The sequence below is a fragment of the Periplaneta americana genome, chromosome 1 (assembly GCF_040183065.1).
Source record: "Periplaneta americana isolate PAMFEO1 chromosome 1, P.americana_PAMFEO1_priV1, whole genome shotgun sequence".
Taxonomy (NCBI): Eukaryota; Metazoa; Arthropoda; class Insecta; order Blattodea; family Blattidae; genus Periplaneta; species Periplaneta americana.
Genome location: NC_091117.1, coordinates 181,393,508 through 181,413,125, shown reverse-complemented (window position 1 = coordinate 181,413,125; position 19,618 = coordinate 181,393,508). Strand labels below are relative to the sequence as shown.

Genomic DNA, 19,618 nt, shown 5'->3' with positions numbered 1-19,618 from the left:
TTCCACGATTGTGTTCTGTTTGCAAATCACGTAAGCATAAGCATGAAAGTTTGGAGTTTGCAAACTTTCATGTTAACGTCTTACGGTAATGTTTATGTCAATGCTTATGTGAATCATTGTGAATGATCCCATTTGGTAACCTGGGCGCAAACTTCTGTGTTTATGTTACGGTTATGTTTAATTTTCATTGTGAATGGGCCTTCAGACTTGTTTCGTTTCTATTTTCCACGGTATTTAAGTCCAAACAAACGTAAGATTTGTGAGGAATAAACGACGCTAGATCGCAGGCGAATGACTAGTACAATTCAACAAAGCCTAGGAAATTCACAAATACAACCCTAACTAGAAATAAACACATTAGATGATCAAGATTCAGAACTGGACATCTTAAGTCAGTGAAAATAACTTATGCTCTAAATTTTCCCTATCTATTAAAAGTACTGTAGTTAAGTATAATATAAACATAGGCTTACTAATGTTTAAATACAGTCTGATCCATCTGGGTATGGATAATATTAATTCTGTGGCCGGGAGGAAAAAGGTCTTAAGTAAAAATTTTATGCTTTTCAGGAGAGCAGTAGGAAGATTGAAATTGGTGTCAATTATAGAGTTTTTTTAATTCAGAAGTTTTTCCTGGATATTATTTGTTTATATTTCTTTTAAAATAGGCAATGTTGCTCATTTAACAATTTTCTTGATTATTTCCAAAAATAGCCGCACTTAAGCCCTTTTAAGACTAGAACCCAAACTGAGTAGAAGGGACTATTTAAACATAAGACCTTTTTCATATCAAAATAAATGAGAAATGTAAATTATTAGGAATGCAAAATGGGTCTTAAACAATTATAGGACTGTTTACCCTGGTGCTTAAAGTTTTAAAAGGAAAGGACTTCAGCATGTGATAAAATAGCTAAAATGCAAGTTAAACCTTTTTAACAGGGAAGCATGGAAAGTAAACATGTGCTGGTTTGTAAGCAATAAAGTATTAAATATTCTTAAGTCCTTTATTCTGTGTGTGCTCTATTCAAAAAGTACTTAGGACATTTGGTAACACTCTATAAATTCAGTCAGGAGTCTTATTTGACTTTAACTGTTTTACCAGATTGTAGAGGACTGTTTCCGCTTTCAGAATGTATAAAATATCATTTTCACAAAATATTGACTTAAGATCTTTTTTTCTCCCGGCCACAGAATTTATTAGTATAAAGTTATTATGATAGTAGGAAAAATTTCTTGCTGGTTATATTATGATTAAAAGAGAGAGTTTCCGTATATGACAATCAACAATGCATAATCTGAAAGGACAAATGAAAATCGTAGATGATTAAAATGGCTACTACAAGTCAATAGCGGGCACAATGTGTTCTTTGGTATGCTAAATTTGTGTTAAAGAGTTCAAAGGGAATTTCGACGTGAGTATGGTCTGCGCAATGTACCTAAATACGATTCCATAATGTTGTGGTATCTAACATGTGTAGAAACAAGTTCTGTGTTAAAAAACATGCAGGAGGTCGCAGGCGAAACCCAGTACGAGAAGCAGCTATCTCTTGGTTTGGTCCCCAAACTCCCCAGATCTAAACTCTCTTGAATTCTCCGTGTAGGGTTTTGTTAAAGACATTGTCTATTCACAGAAACCCAGGAACATTGATGATCTGAGAGTAAAAATTATCCCTCTTATGTTCAAACGGACATGGGCTGAATTGCATCACCGTTATGAGTTATGCAGGGTGCGCAATGGGGATCATATTGAGCTCTGAGGAATCTCCCACCTTTCAGTGTTGTATGCACAAAATTTCAACAAATGAGGCGTTCAGAGCTTAAGTGGCTCAAGTCCATGAGACGTAGTTTTGAGATAATAGGACTTAAAGTTAACTCGCTGTAGTGGATTATCAATTTCAGTAGCAATAATTTTATTGCTCCATTCTCAAATTCTAGATTTATAAAATATAAACAATTGTGATGTTAATTTATGCAACGCTTTGGTGACTTGATCCACTACGGCTCAAAACATTGTCAACAAATAATTTGGGTCAAAAGTGACTGGTGTCACCTACCGGCGAATGCTTGGAATTAAGACTTGATCCATTACTGCTCGGTAAAAATCCAACTTCAGATAATCAGAAAATGAATCAAACTCAGTTTATGAAAATTTGTGACTTGATCCACTTTAGCTCTGAACGCCTCAAATAAAGTTCAGTAGTAAATGTTTTACGGTGTTTTTATTTTATCAATACCCAAACGGATCGCCCTGTATAATAAAACTGGAATTGGAGTTTAGAAAGCCAAACAGGTTCAGATCTAATTAAAATAAAAACTCACGGAAGTGTTGTGAGTCCAAGAGATAAACATCAACAACAGTTTCGGTTCTTCTATTTAGTTCTTTGCATGACGTGTGGATCAGGGCAATAATACAATTAAGAACGAAGTGTTCCTCACCTCGGCAGGGAAAGAGCCCCGTGTCGGTATTGGGGTCACACACACAACGAAGGTTCTGGCACGTGTAACCTCCCAGGTTCATCCTGGCGCAGTCCAGACTGTCTTGGCACGGCATGGCACCTGGAATAAACCATGAAAGTTCAGTCTAAACATCGAGCACCACTAGAAATTCAACACTGACAATGTGTGCTTAAATTCCATTATACATTTAAGTGCCTTCAGTGGGCTACCAGTTCCTATTATAAAATCAGATGAAATAATTGCACACTAATTTTATTTCTGCTTACACTATCACATTCAAAATTACTCACTATAAAGAAAAGAACTGTGACTATTAACTTTGATGTATTGGCCTGTCTCTCTCTTCTTATCAAAGATATATCACGAAATACAACAACCTTAGTAAGTCGGAGTAAATGAAGAGCACAAAAACGTGATAAGTCCAAAATGATCGATTTTCTGTTTTAGATGTCATGTAATAGCTCAGTAGTGTAGATTTGTGTAGTTTAACGTACAGAATAACAACTTCATTAGTCCAAAGAAATTTGAGAAATTTTAACCCAAAGACAATAAAATATAATGGGTCTTGAAACTGTCAACTTGATCTCCTGCAAAAACAGTAAAACATGAGTAACGATGTTTTGCCCCTGTAGTCTTCAAATAGAAAAATCTGTCCCTACCTCACTGAGGATATAATGAAAATGGCATAGAAATTGAAGGGATCCCCGCAAAAGCGAGGTAGTTTCACTTTTACAAAGTTGTGGAAAACTACAGTATATATATATATATATATATATATATATATAATTCCAATTTTAACTGAACATCTTTTCTTTTTCAGAGTACGTCCCAGGTACCTAGGAGTTTCAGTTTTTTCACTCAATCATTTATTATAATCAGCAATTTAAAGGGGTAAAACAAATAATGTAGTTGCCCCTTTTTTGCAATGAAATTGAATATAATTAATTAGAAACATTTTGCACTGAACACATAATTACTAGGCCTAGGATTTTGATGACCTATAAATAATGAAAAAATGTCCTAAAACAGTGCATTTATAACTTAAAAATCTTTCAAAAATGCCCATAAAAATGCCCTAAAAATTGATTTTACATAATTACCTTAGTAGGAAAAGAGGTTTTGTACAACTTAATATTTAGACTAGTAATTAAATTAAATTCTAGTGCCAACATTTAAGTTATTTCATTTTACATAATTATTTTACTTGATGTAGTTTCCATGTAGTCCACCACAAGGCCACTCTTATCCGGAATTAGCAGGTATAAAGGAGTCTATATTGAAGGGGTGGTTGTACTGATCCATTAAGTGGGATGTACTACGTTAAAGTTGCAATATTTGTGTAGAAAAACGTTTAAAATATTATACAAAATAATGGGTATTAATGGACAAAATATGTAGAGAAAATATCGAAGGATATAATCATTATTTTACATTAATAATGGGGATTTATGGCCAAAATTAAATGAAAATGCCTAAAAAAATTACCGAATAAAACAAACGATGCTCTTATGAGTTGAAACAGGAAAAAAATGCAAAAAAATGCCCTAACAAATATGTCCTAAAACATTCAGTTTATCACATAACATATACAGTAAATACTAAAGCAGCTATGTTTCTGGCTTAACAGAAAAAAGATGCAATTTCAATCAAATCCTAGCCCTAATAATTACTGTGTCAATATCATAAACTACAAGAAAAGACATAGCTTATATAAACAGGATGTATCAAAATTAGTAGCGAAAACTGAAACGGTTGAAAGTATATGATAATAGAAGCAAAAAAGTTCTAGTAAACATGGGTCCGCAAACGAGCCGTTCTGCGAGATAATTGCGAATATTTGGTTACAAGCCGCCACTGAAACATCGTTGTAAACATATGCTTTATTCGTTGCGCACAATAAGCGGTCCGCGATATGCTCTTGTTTACAAAACTGAACATTGCCGAGAGGTGGAACACCTCCTTTAAGCATTGGTTTTTCTGAAGTGACGCATGCGATTTGCGAGATGCGAGGCCCGCCTCGCACAAATCCGGACTACACGAGAGATAGTGAGTGGTTTCTATGGCTGCAAGGTGCGCAGTCCTCGAATCTCGCAGTTATAGAAACCACTCACTATCTCTTGTGTAGTCCGAATTTGTGTGAGGCGGGCTTCGCACCAGGCACGTCGCATGCGTCGGTTCACGAAAACCAAGACTTTAACAGGTAAAAGTGTACAGTAAATTGTAACATGTAACGTGCTGAAGTAGTAGCCTATTGTATTTCTTGTTAAGATAAGCCATGAGTGAAATTTGAACCAAATTAGATGGGGTATTAAACAGTAGGAGGGGGAAAAATAAAGTGCAAATGATTTGCTGATATTGCCTTACTAGTAAAAGAGAAGATGATGCTATGGAATATGCTACTGGAGCTAAATGACAGCTGTGAGCAATATGGGATGAAGATAAGTGCAAATAAGATGAAGGTCATGGTTATCGAAAGAAAAATAAAGAAGTTTAACGCAGTAGAACAAGTGCAGAGCTTCGGATACTTGCGGTGTACTATCAGCAGTAACATGAGCTGCTGCCAGAAAGTCAAAAGGAGGATAGCAATGGCAAAGGAAGTTTTTAATAGAAAAAGGAGTATTTTCTGCGGACCTCCGGAAAAAGAATTAAATAAAATACTAGTGAAGTTCTTCGTGTAGAGTGTGGAATTGTATGGATCAAAAACATGGAAGTAAAGAGAAACAACTAGAAGCATTTGAAATGTGGATATGGAGATAAATGGAGTGTGTGAAATGGACAGACAGAATAAGAAATAAGGCTGTGCCAGAAAGAATGGGCAAGGAAAAATAATACAGAAACTGATCAGAAAGAGAACAAGGAATTTGTTGGTATCTGACTAAGAAGAAACTCTACTTACTGGAAGAAATGGTGAACGGGATAAAAGTTGGGGGAAAAAGAAGATATCAGATGATGCCATTTTTTTATATGAATCGTATGCGGGCACTAAGAAGGAGGCGAAAAACAAGAAAGGTTGGAGAATGCTGGGCGGTGAAAAACCTACCCTTTGGCAGAAAACTGTATGTGAATGAATAGTGGAATGAGCTATAATGCTATCTTATGGACAGTAATGGAAAATTGTGTTTTCTCGTGTAACTGTATGTGATTTGATATGTTGCAACGGGATTAGATATAAAATTATTATTCTGTTATGGCCGTCGAGTGTGATTAATTGTGTTTAAAATGCCGGATTTTACTTGACAATAAAATTTATAAATGCAACTTGTTATATAAATTATTGATAACAGATTGAAATAACAAAAGATATGATTTATTATTCTGTGAGTAAGGTAAACGTAAGAAAATAATACATTGCTTGACAGAGTTTTATTAGATCAAGGAATGTGTTCGTTATGAGAGACTTCAGCTACCGGCATGTATTTCTTTATTTGACGGATGTTGCTAAGAAACGGAGCAGGAGCTCCTCGCTCGTTGCTAGGGAGAGATCATCAGAATTTACTGCGTGTAGCGAAGTGGTAACGAGAGCACCGCTAAGTCTAATAAGTTGGAGCCAGGCTTATGCACAGTCTTCGGCTGATTTAATGAAGACTCGCTCCCACAGGGCCGCATGGCGACTCATAAAGCTATAATTAATGAAAATTTAAATTAGATATCGCACATTGCATATGCTGCTTATGTTGAAAATTTTGGTAAGTTTATGGGTTGCGGAATATATTGATTCATTGCATTACAACTATCGATACTCCTGCTATTAGACCTACCATCACTGCGGCTGTTACTTCTAATACTACTACTAGTAGTGCTGTGACTTACTTCTATTAATACTACTACTATTACCACTCCTGCCGCTGGTAACTTTCTACTACTACGACTATTACTTCAACTTCTATTTCTGCTACCATCACTATGACTACTACTTCCACTACTGCTACTACTACTATTTATACCACTTACGTTACTACTACTTCTACTTCTACTGCAATAGATTAAGAAAATTTATTCACTATTTCGTTACCCTAATAAATTACTTGACCATCCATACTTTAGAAAAGATTTTATCGCATTAGTACAAGCTATATTACAATATGGTATTATAGGATAGAGTTGTGCTTATAGTACCTCCCTCATGCCAATAACACTGCTACAGAGAAGAATAATGAAAATCTATACTAATAATAAATCTGTAGCCAAACTTTTTCTGGTAATTTTCGATTTTCCAAAAATAATTGGTGTCAACATGTATAATAAACCATCCTGAAACCGAAAATCGCTTTTTTGAAATTTTTGTTTGTATGTCTGTCTGTCTGTCTGTCTGTCTGTCTGTCTGTCTGGATGTTTGTTACCTTTTCACGCGTGAAGCAGTAATTAGGAGAGGGAGAGACCGATTTATTAGCGAAGTGATATCTCCATATTTCTATTACATGTATTCGCGGGGATGTTCTGGCGACTTCGTTAGAATTAGCTTCCTCACACAGGTGTTTCGTCACTTGTCAGCATCGGACAGATTTAGGGCCACCTTGAGCGGGGTTTCGTATAGACTCGATGAAGCATAAAAGCCGGAGTCGGACTAGACCCGTGGGAAAGATACTGCCAAGCTTGGGTTTTCCAAAGAACGGGTATTCTTGTGAGATATACAAACTAATTAGATGTTATGGGAAATCCAAAGTTTAAATTTAGAGATGACATATTTTGCGCCCAATAAGGAGAGATCTTGGTCCAGCTTATGAGGTCACTTTGGACCAATAGGGAACAGATTTTAGGCCAGTTAGTGACGTAGTTTTTAACCAATAGGATAGTTAGTTTTAGCGTAGGATAGGTTTTTATAAATAAGGGTGACGGGGAGCGGAGATGACGACTACTATTCCGCTTCGGAGCGGAGATCATCAAAACAACTTTACTTCGTGTCGGCGGCCCTACATACAGGGCAGAATAACTACTTCGTTTGGTGTCGACAGGACTACTATTTCGCTTCGTGTCATAGTGTACGGGACAGAATATTGAATTTGTAGTATCGGATAGAGCTTATTCAGAGCCGCCATAGAGTCGATACAGAAGTGCGACCAACGATTGAATTATAAGTCAGCCGGAAATACATACTCTAGGGTTTACCAAGTGAATACGACAATAAACTTATAGTTTTGGAATTTACACTGCCTTTTATATAAGTAGCCGGCTTGGGGATTATTCCCGACATCAACCTACACCACAACCGTACCTCGGCTACCCTGAGTGAATCTCACGCAACACCGAGACGCACCCACCCTCAAATGGCGCCCAACGTGTGGTCACAATAACCACTCACCCTCAAATGGCGTCCAACGTGGGATCTCAACAACGATTACACCCACAAATGGCGCCCAACGTGGGGCAACAATAACGATTCCACCCACAAATGGCGCTTTCCAACGTGGGGCTCGAAGGAAGACAGCTGTTCCAGTGACCTGCCCCGGGTGCGAACACAGCACCAAACAACGAGGAGGACCGGACGGAGCAGTTCAGCCCTGCATAGCCGAGGAACGACGCTGGAAGGCGGGAACAGAACCAAGCCATCGCGACATCACGACAACACTAGAGAAGACAACACGGGGACCACCAGAGAAGGCGACTCGGAGAGGCTGTGGCAAGTATGAATAGAAGACGTATAAATGTGTATATATGTATATGATATTTTGGGGGAATAATTATAAAGTGTATATGTTTCAATTTCTGGTGTGATATTTCGGGTGTATATATATATGTGTATTTTTTTGTGTGTGATATTTTGGGGGAAAGAGTGAAATAAGCGTATTGCGTAATTTGTTGGAAGTGAGCAGAGGGCAAATACAGGCCTAGTTAGATTATTATTGGGAAAGCGAGCGTCGGATAGATGACAGAGTAGCATATAGATGATACTACGTAGCCATAGGAGTAAGGTAGTTAGGAAAATACGAGAAAGACGAGGAAATAGAAACAAGGGAACCATGGAGCAAAGGAAGGACGAGGAAATTATGGAAATTAGGGAGGAGGTCGAGAATAACGCAGGACAAGAAATAGAGGGAGAGCGAACGGTGGAAAAGCAACAGAGTAGAGACAGTGGCAAAGGGGAAATGACGCTAGAACAGTTATGGGAGCAGATGAGACAATTCATGGAAAATAAATTAGACAACAATTCAAGGGAAAGTAGAGAACAGATGAAACAAATGGAAACTAAATTAGAGAATAACTCAAGGGAAAGTAGAGAGCAGATTATGAGGGAAAGTCGAGAACAAATAAAACAAATGGAAAGTAAATTAGAAAATAACTCAAGGGAAAGTAGAGAGCAGATAAAACAAATGGAAAATAGATTGGGGGAAAGTTCGAGAGAGATTAGAGATCATATTGCAAAATTAGCGGAAAGAGGAAACAAGATGGAGGACAAAATAGAGAAGCTAGAGGGGAAGTTAGCCGAGAATGGGATCGGAATGGAGAACCAATTGAAGATAGCTATGGATAGGATGTCAGAAAGTATGAAGGATTTAGAAGTTAGGGTTAGAGATAGCGCTACTAGAGAGAATAGCGATCTAAAATCAGCTGTTGAGGAAACGATAGTGGAGAAGGTTCGAGAAATTCAGAATTCGGTAGAAGAGAAAATAGGTGAGATGGATCAGGAAGTGGACGGTCTCAAGCGAGCCATAAAGAATAAAGAAAGGGCGGATAACGAATGTTTGGAAGAATTAAGAAGTAAACTAAACTCAATAAACGACGTACTAAATGGGGGTAGTCCCGCAAATTTAAGCGGACATAGCAGCTCGGACCGTGCAGTTTCTAGACAAGAGGGCACAAGCGAGAGCCCGGCATCAGGTAGCAACATAAATGTAAGACATGTTAACAATAGTGTTGGTGAGGAATGTCAGACCTCACGGGATGATGTGCGTAGTGAGTTGATAAATGTAAACGACAAGGCATATTTAGGCCGTCCCCAGTACCCCACTCACATTTTGAATGAGATTGGTTACCCTATTTTTGATGAGGTTGAATTTTCAAACCCGCATAACTACATAAGTGAGCTAGAAACGTACTTTAGAGTAAGAGGGGTGCCGGATGACTTAAAAATGACTGTCGTACGAAAGAGCCTAAAGAGCCGACCACTCAACTGGGCGCTAGTGGCCCTAGGGGATAATGTCACATATGAGGAATTCAGAGAAAAATTTTCGGAGAGATACTGGGGACAAAGACAACAACAAAGAATTAGGAAGGAAATTAATCAGAGTAGGTTTGACGCGGGAAGAGGCGTCTCTATGATAGATTATTTCCTTGAACTTGTTAAGAAAGGGAAAAGCCTCAATCCGCCAATACCGGATTCAGAGCTGATCCAAACTGTGATTTCGCAGTATCCCGAGAACATAAGATATAATCTGATCGTAGCAGGGCCCCGAGACTTCGGGGAAACAATAGATTTATTGACTGCGCTGGATGGTTCGGACGCCACGCACTATGAATGTAGTGGACTGGCAGATTATGAACATGGCAAAGGAAAGGGTTCAAGCCCCACCGACCAGAAAGCGGGGAAGGGGGCAAGTACAGCCTTTTCATCCCCAAGGAAAGGAGCCCAAAATCAGAGTAGCTGGGGTTGTGATAGGAGCCCCAACAATGCATATAGTCGATACCATAATGGTCAGAACGGAGGGAATAGTCCCAACAGGGAAAGAAGGATTGACCCGCCCTTTGGGGGCCCTTACAATAATATTAGGAACAACCAGAGCAGCCACAACAGGATGAGAAACGATAGAGGAGGTGTTGGTCCCGTGCGTAGGGTTAACCACATACGATGGTACACGGGAAGACAAGAGAACGGAAATAGTAGGCTTAGAACCCAACCACATTGGCTTCGAAACAGAAATTACCGACAGGGATTCTGGCAGCCTAATTTTAGCAGGGGACCGCAAAATCGAGGTGATTGGAGGAGACAAGAGCAAGAGAGAGGCAGACGAGACGTCCTACAAGAAATGGCCTCACAAGGGTGCAATAGGCCCCCTACACAGTGTAATGTGGGACAAAGTAGGAATAGAGACATGAACGGACGTCAGCAAAGTCCGGTCAGAATGAATATGGACCGGGAGCCTACAAATTGTAGAAATAGAGACGAGGTAGCAGTGGAACCGACTGCATCACACTCGGGAAACTGCTAGACAGAAGTCTCAAGGGTTCGGAGATTTCTGTAGCTAAGTGCAATAAGTCACTATCAAAAGAATCCACCAACGCGGTAAGCGTAAAGAGACAGAGCGATATTACTAACCCAGAGTTAGAAAATGATGGGACTTATGTATTGCCTTATATAGATGCTAAAATATTTGGGACAAAGTGTTGTGTGTTGTTGGACTCGGGCTCCACAAATAATGTATGCAGCTTGGAATTTTTTCAAAAGGTTAGGGATTCAGGAATAAAACTGCAAACGTTACCGATATGTTCACTGTACTGTGCAGGCGCCCTAAGTAAGAAGAAGGAAAAGGTAAAATATCAAGTATGGTTCGAGTTAGAGTGCGGAGACGTGAAATTAAATGCTATTTTTCTTGTGATACAAAGGTTGACTACCGACATCATTATTGGAGTAGAAAGCGTTTATGAATGGCACGCGCTATTAGATTTCAGGGAAAACAGACTAGGGGTTACGGCAGGTAACGGCAGTGTAGGCCATGTCCCATTCAGTAGCAATAGCGCTAGATCGGAGTTAGATGAAAGAACCGCGGAAGAGATAGGATTACAGGAAGAGTTATTTTTCGTAGAGCACCTCAAAATTTGTAAGAATGTAATTATAGAGGTTAATCCTTGGGAAGGTAACGAGGTAACTAGGGGAGTGTGTCAAGTAGGCTGCGGAGAATGCGAGTTGTGTATCGGCGAATTAGTCCAGGCGAGACAATTAGGACGTAATCTCGTTAGCGGTAGGGCCAGATATTGTAATGAGATTTCGCCGGGCGATCTTAGGCAGGTAGACGCGTATAACAATAGGAAGACAGATACTTTCGAAATAGTGAGAGATAAAGTTAACCAGGCACACGGCCTGAGTGAGAGTGAAAGAAAACGCTTAATGGATGTTGTAGGTAGCCATTTAAATGTCTTTTCAGACGCGCCGGGTCTGTGTAGAGTGTATACACACAAAATTAAGGTGGTAGGAATGGAGGAATTTCGGCATAAATGTAGACCCATCCCCCTATCTTTACGGGATCAGGCAGACGAAGTCATAAATGATATGTTAAAAGACGGAGTTATAGAAGTATCGGACTCGCCTTATGTAAATGCATTGTGCTGGGTTAGGAAGCCCAATGGAAGCTTAAGAGTAACGGTCGATGCCCGACACGTTAACTCGTTTTCAGTTAAAGATAATTTCAGGACGGAGTCAGTGGACACTTTGTTAGGCCGTATCAGTGACTGTTCTATATTCACTAGTTTGGACTTGACCAGTTCGTATTGGCAGATTCCGCTTGACGAGGACTCGAGAAAATTCACAGCGTTCCTACATAACGGGAAAGTTTATCAGTATACCCGATGCCCATTCGGCATCGCGAGTTCTGGATCTGCGCTACTAAGGGCACTTGACATAATTTTTGGTGATTCGACGAAAGGTTTTCTGGCACAGTACATTGACGATTTTCTTATATATGGCAATAATGTTGATAGGCATATTAGAGATATTGATTTTGTACTTACTAAATTGAGAGAGGCTGGTATGACAGTCAAGCTGGGGAAAACAGCATTTTTTAAAGCTGAGACAGTTTTCCTGGGTTACGTAATTTCGTCTGACGGAATTAGACCGGACCAAGAGAGAATTCAGAGCATTTCGAGGATCCCGCCGCCGCGGAACCGGAAACAGGTTCGTAGATATCTAGGTATCCTACAATACCAGAATCGGTTTCTCGTCAATTATGCTAAGCATGTAGCCCCACTCAGAGCATTGTTGAAGAAGGATACACCCTTCAGGTGGGGGTCGGCAGAGCAGGAAGCATTCGATCGAACGAGACTGCTTTTCGCCGACTCAATTCTGTTGGAAAGGCCTAACGACAGCCTACCTTTTCAGATTTATACGGATGCGTCTTCATACGGATATGGAGCAATTCTATGTCAGACAGATGAAGATAATAAGCGACATGTGATTGCCACAGCTTCTAGGGGACTGTCGCGTACCGAAAGCAACGCATCAATCACGGAACTAGAGATTTCTGCTGTGTACTTCGCACTACAGAAGTTCCGTCAGTATATCTTTAATAGGCAGATAATCATATTTACTGACCATGTAAGCCTAGCGTTTCTGAGTAGATGCAAATTGACGAACTCTAGAATATCTAGATATGTGCACGAGATTTTGGCTCATGATGTGACGATTAGACAATATTTTTGGTGATTGTCTCTCTCGTTTGAATTCCAAATCGGGGCTACCGGAAACTATCACCGCCCCCGCGTACGAAATTGCCGTGATGAAAATTGATTCCACGAGGAATGGAGCTCTGACGGGAAAATTTCGGAAAATTGCAGATTTGCAGCTGGAGGATTCCACGATAAGGGCCTTAATGGACAAAGCTAGAGAAATCTCACAGGTGAAAGACGAAGTGTATGGATTGCGCTCTGGTATCTTGTATAAATTGCATGGTAGGGATATCCAGAAGTGGAAGATATACATACCTGCGAGTATGGAGAATGAACTTACAAACAACTTTCACCTATCTATGTGTCACTCTGGGAGTGATAGGATCATTTTAACTATGTCAGAATCATTTTATATTAAGCAACTGTCAAAGAAGGTTAGAAGGGTAATATCTCGTTGCGAGGTCTGCCAGAGGGCGAAACCTCTAAATGTAAGGTATGACAATGTACCACAGGTCATTATCAGGGGTAAAAAGAATGAACTTGTAGCAGTGGACGAACACGGTCCAATGCCCACATCGTCTTTCGGACACAGGTACATATTTGTTACGTACGATGTCTTCACAAAATTTGTAAAGATTTACCCTTTAAGAAATATCTCTAGTAAATTGTGTGCTGACAAGCTGGTTAGAGATTACATACCGACTTACGGCCCGGTAACAGCGGTGCTCAGTGACAATGTGTCGGTACATAAATCGAAAGTGTTTTGCAAAAGGCTGGAAGATGCGGGCGTGAAGCTGTACAATTGCTCCGCATACTTTCCCAGCGGTAATCCCTGCGAAAGAGCGCTTAGGGATATATCATTGTACCTCCGTATTCTGTGTCACCGAAACCATAAGGACTGGTTTAGGCAATGTGAGGTGATTGAGAGAGTCATGAACCACTCTATCAATCCAACGACCGGAATAGCTCCGATCAAACTTATGTTAGGGATCGATCCCGATCCCATGATAAAGAGTTTGCCGCAGGCAATACAGGAGGGTGAGCCTCCTAGTGATGAACTTCTGTGTAAACTAGCTTTCGACCGAATCAGGAAAAAGGCTGAGTATAGACTCGGTAAAGTTAAAAGATATCGCCACAAATGGGAGCCCACACCCGGCGATTTGGTATTGCTAAGGGACGTGAAGTTATCTTCCGCCCTTAGAGGACGTTACTCACGCATGGAGTTACTGTACAAGGGGCCCTACGAAATTAAGAGTAAATACGGAGACCATACTTTCGAATTGGTAGAAAGGGGAAAAAGTAAACCTGTTGGTAGGTACCACAAGCAACTCTTGCGGCCTTTCAAACAGGAGAGGCTAGGAGGCAGGAATGAGAAAGAGTAGGATGGTTAGTCTCACGCGTACAGCTAGGTGAACCTGTACAGGGCGGCTGGTACAACCAGGCACGCAGAGTGTGTAATTGATCAATTAATAAACAATTGTAAATATGTGAATGCATGGGATTGTACATATGTAAATGTGAATATAAACTGTACATTGTTGTGCTTATTGTGTGAAAGTTGTGTACATAGAAAGGCTTGTGAAGATATATGTATTATTTATTGTAACTGTTTGTAGTGACATTGTAATCTCACTGTATTGTAAATAATGTGTTACCGGCTGATAGCGTAGGGGAACTATGAGGCTAGTTATAGGCAGAAAGCGGGGACATCTCATAACATTGGAAACTCTTTCGGGAATTTCCAATGGTTATGTAGATGGGCATTTGAAGCAGTAATTAGGAGAGGGAGAGACCGATTTATTAGCGAAGTGATATCTCCATATTTCTATTACATGTATTCGCGGGGATGTTCTGGCGACTTCGTTAGAATTAGCTTCCTCACACAGGTGTTTCGTCACTTGTCAGCATCGGACAGATTTAGGGCCACCTTGAGCGGGGTTTCGTATAGACTCGATGAAGCATAAAAGCCGGAGTCGGACTAGACCCGTGGGAAAGATACTGCCAAGCTTGGGTTTTCCAAAGAACGGGTATTCTTGTGAGATATACAAACTAATTAGATGTTATGGGAAATCCAAAGTTTAAATTTAGAGATGACATATTTTGCGCCCAATAAGGAGAGATCTTGGTCCAGCTTATGAGGTCACTTTGGACCAATAGGGAACAGATTTTAGGCCAGTTAGTGACGTAGTTTTTAACCAATAGGATAGTTAGTTTTAGCGTAGGATAGGTTTTTATAAATAAGGGTGACGGGGAGCGGAGATGACGACTACTATTCCGCTTCGGAGCGGAGATCATCAAAACAACTTTACTTCGTGTCGGCGGCCCTACATACAGGGCAGAATAACTACTTCGTTTGGTGTCGACAGGACTACTATTTCGCTTCGTGTCATAGTGTACGGGACAGAATATTGAATTTGTAGTATCGGATAGAGCTTATTCAGAGCCGCCATAGAGTCGATACAGAAGTGCGACCAACGATTGAATTATAAGTCAGCCGGAAATACATACTCTAGGGTTTACCAAGTGAATACGACAATAAACTTATAGTTTTGGAATTTACACTGCCTTTTATATAAGTAGCCGGCTTGGGGATTATTCCCGACATCAACCTACACCACAACCGTACCTCGGCTACCCTGAGTGAATCTCACGCAACACCGAGACGCACCCACCCTCAAATGGCGCCCAACGTGTGGTCACAATAACCACTCACCCTCAAATGGCGTCCAACGTGGGATCTCAACAACGATTACACCCACACGCGATAATGGCTGAACCGATTTATATGAAAATTGGAATATAAATTAACTTCCTTGTAACTTAGATTTTAGGCTATATGGCATTCAAAATACTTTATTTAAAAGGGTATTATAAGGGGGCCTGAATTAAATAAATCGAAATATCTCGCTTATTATTGATTTTCATGAAAACTATTACATAACAAAAGGTTCTTTAAAAATAATTTCCGATAAGTTTTATTCTATACAAAATTTTGATAGGACTGATATTTAATGAGATAAATTAGTTTTAAAATTACAATAACAACGCCATCTAAGGCGCTGTACTGAAATAAAAATAAATGACTTCATCTATAAGGGGCCTTGGACAACAACAATCGAAAGCTATTAAACATAGCCTAAGAGAATGTTTCTGTGTTTGTATGAAGTAATATCGGAAGCTAATTAATTGTTTAATTATTATTTCACCATTGGAAAGTGTAGTTTCTGTAGATGGACTTAATTCTACGATGTTATTACAATAACTTCTGAAACATATAGCAGGTAATATAAAGTATACACATTAAAACTAAATGATATGTCAATCTTCATTAAACTATGGTTGCATGTAATAATAATTAAGAAACATGTTAAAGAAATTGTCATTGCACCAAATGATTGCTCCCCGGACCAAAATGACCGCATTTTAATTATTTAAATACAATTTAAATTAAGTAACATATTAAGCGATTTATCCTTCTATCAAACACGAATGTGCCCTGGATCAAACGTCCTATTTTAATTACGTCATTACTTTATATTTATTTCTAACAGGTGCAGCGGAGCGCACGGGTACGGCTAGTGTTTTCATAAATCTCTTGATCAGAGGCGGGCAAAATGTAAGGAGCAATTGATACAACCTGCATGACAACAAAATGACAAGGTGGGGAGAATAGAAATACAGCACTAATATCTACGGTTGGTTTTGTTTTTCGCTTGCAGGGTAGCCTGACTTCACAGCGATCACAGAGTTTGTTTTGTGTTGCAACCCACATTTTGTCCGCCAGTGCTGGTTGATTATCTCTCAGAACTGTTGTATTCTGAATTTAAAGTATTTTATATCCATCAAATGTATAACAATGTCTTATTGAATTTCATACATAAAAACCGAAATATATTTAATTTGTATTCACATAAATGTAAGATTAAAGGATCAGACAATATAATATGCTTGACAGAACCTAAATGTACTAGAAATGTAGCTTATAATTACATTAGCAACTCCGGTCCAAGGCTCTTTAGCAAGATAACAATTATCAAACATTCAGTTTACTAATGCTCCTTTAAAAAAATCAATTAAAATTATTCAAATCAAGATTTCAGGTATAACTCCCTGTAAAGTTGATTTGAATAATTTCGAGGGAAAAATTGTTCCGAAGCCGGGTATCGAACCCGGGACCTTTGGTTTAACGTACCAACGCTCTACCACTGAGCTACTCGGGAACTCTAAGCGACACCGATCCAATTCTTCCCTCTATATCCACAGACCTTTGTGGCCACAATTTAAGTCACACGGAGTTAGTGTGCACTCGAAGTTGGTTGCCTGACGGCTGTCAGCCCACTTTGAGGTCTGTGGATGTAGAGGGAAGAATTGGATCGGTGTCGGTTAGAGTTCCCGAGTAGCTCAGTGGTAGAGCGTTGGTACGTTAAACCAAAGGTCCCGGGTTCGATACCCGGCTCTGGAACAATTTTTCCCTCGAAATTATTCAATTAAAATTATTGTTTAGGAGGCAATATAAAGTTTCAATTACTGTAATATCTCTGTTTTCCTTTTTCTCTTTTTATTTTTTGTTAAGTAATTAAATACTTGTTTTAAAATTTTGTGGAATGCCTCCTGAACACGAGTATGTAGGCCCTACTCTTTCTGGGGGTGCTAGAATAATTTTTATATACATATAAGAAAACAATATGTATCGTATTTCTAGCAATACAAAATTATTATTATTATTATTATTATTATTATTATTAGTATTATTATTATTATTATTAGACCTATTACTATTATTATTATTATTATTATTATTATTATTATTATTATTTCTGCTACTACTTCCAGTCCAGCTTTTGCAACTACTATCACTTTTCCTATGACATTTACTTCTACATTTCACTAATTCTTCTGTTATTACTACAACTTACTTCTACTACTACTACTGCTACTACTACTCTTTCCGTTGCTATGACTAATACTCCTATTCTTTCACCTGTTACTACTACTACTACTGCTAGGACTATTACTTTTACTACTACTACTACTATTACTACTACTACTACTACTACTTTTACCACTACTTCTACTCCTACTCATGTTACTTCTACTACTATTATTTTACCCCTACTGCTACTACTACTGCTGCTTCTGAAGTATTGTCTACTCTGTAGAGTTCGTTGTTCCTAAATATCCCAATCTAAACACGTAGGCTGCATGCATATGTACAACACATATTTGTCTGTATAGGCCTACGTACAATTTCCGGTGTACCTTGAACGTAAAATTAGAGCGTCAGCTCCGTTATCAGAACTTGTTCTCCATCCTGGATCGAACAAATAAGTTGCTACTTTGCCTGCCATTCCGGACGACATGCCTCTACACTTACGACACGATGGATATAGTCACCCAGAAACCTCGCTCCATGTAAAAATAATGCTTTTACAGCTGCGTGGATTTGAAATTAAGAAATCCAACAGATTTTGTTGAATAACCGTGTGTATGCGTGGAAATCGAAGTGGAACCCAACCATAAATTTAACCTAATCTATTCTTCCTTTTCTGCCCTTGAATACAATGGTATTCAACTTATCCAAAAATTGGTAAATAAAAGCTATAATCATTTCGGCCATGCTAAAATGCATAATACAGTCATGAAGAGTAACAATCACATTGTAATGAAACAGGAAAAATTTACAACTTTCGCATTTTTGTAAACAAAAAATTTGTTGAACATTCTTTGCTGTCTCACAAAAGTTACAGGTTACAATACAGTCATGTTTGAACAGAATTTAGTTTAATTTCAAGAATTGGTAATGAAACTAAAAATGGAAAAATTTGTAAATAAAACTTAATCTACTGTAATGATATTTTCATCTCTCTTGGTAAAATTCACAATACAGTTACTATACTGTAGAACAGGCATTATGCTAATAATTGTTTGATAGAATCCTACACTCAATAACATCAGTTTCAAGATAATTTGTACATTAAAAAAAGTTCATCGTATCTTTACTATTTATCTTTTACTTCAGTTTCTAACGTTTTCTTCAGTGTGACGGAAGAATTCCCACTTTTGCTTCCAATAGTGCCAAACATGTTCCGTTCTGTGGAACGGATCTTGTCATAATGTAGTTTCAAAATGAAACGAGTATTTTGTAACAGCAAGTATTTCGTAAATGCTCAGAACAATTCGAAGTTGCTGTTTCTTTTAGGGAACAATTCCAAGCAAGGAACTGTTCCTAAATAACCGTTACGTTATTTTTTCCCCACCTCTAGAAAGCAGTACATTTACATGTGCTTCTTCTCATTAGCCTGAGTGGGTAACGACACAATTGTGTCACAGTTTAACAATGAGATTCATCAGCGAGGTGCCTTAATTTGTCTCATTCATGCTGGAAAGCTATCTCTCGCTTTCACGGAGCTTCCGAGAGACAGCAGTGCAGTCACCGGTATCCCGGTCTGAGGATTCGAGATCAAATTTCAAAGCTAATGTCCTGCTTCTCTCCCCCCCCCCTCTGTCCCCCCCTCTGTCCCCCCTCAACCCCGTCCGTCTTTCTCTTTTCGCCTAAGCCAAGCGTGGGAAGCTTGAGTTTTAAAAGTAATTAATTTCCAACTCTTATCACTCATTCTACTTCTCCTATTATGTAAACTCAACCGTAATTCAGTCACTGCAAGCAAAGTCACTTATAATTGTACAGGGACATCATTTTATTTTTACTAACATTTTTAATATTAACTTGCCTATACCTCTGGATCAACGCCATTTGCTACCCCCTTCCACGACTGGAGTTCAATGATACTGGCGTATATACAAACAAATCAATTTACTAGGTATAGGAGGGAAGAAAAGTAGTTCATCC

General features: G+C 38.9%; 1 protein-coding gene across 1 annotated transcript in view; it reads right to left on the bottom strand.

Moving 5' to 3' along the window:
* The window catches only part of LOC138709428 (uncharacterized), a 62,737-nt gene that overhangs the window by 29,640 nt on the left and 13,479 nt on the right, over window positions 1–19,618 (bottom strand). Inside the window, exon 2 of the mRNA XM_069840186.1 lies at window positions 2,437–2,556. Coding sequence (XP_069696287.1) covers window positions 2,437–2,556 — 120 coding nt within the window. The remainder of the gene's footprint in view (window positions 1–2,436; window positions 2,557–19,618) is intronic.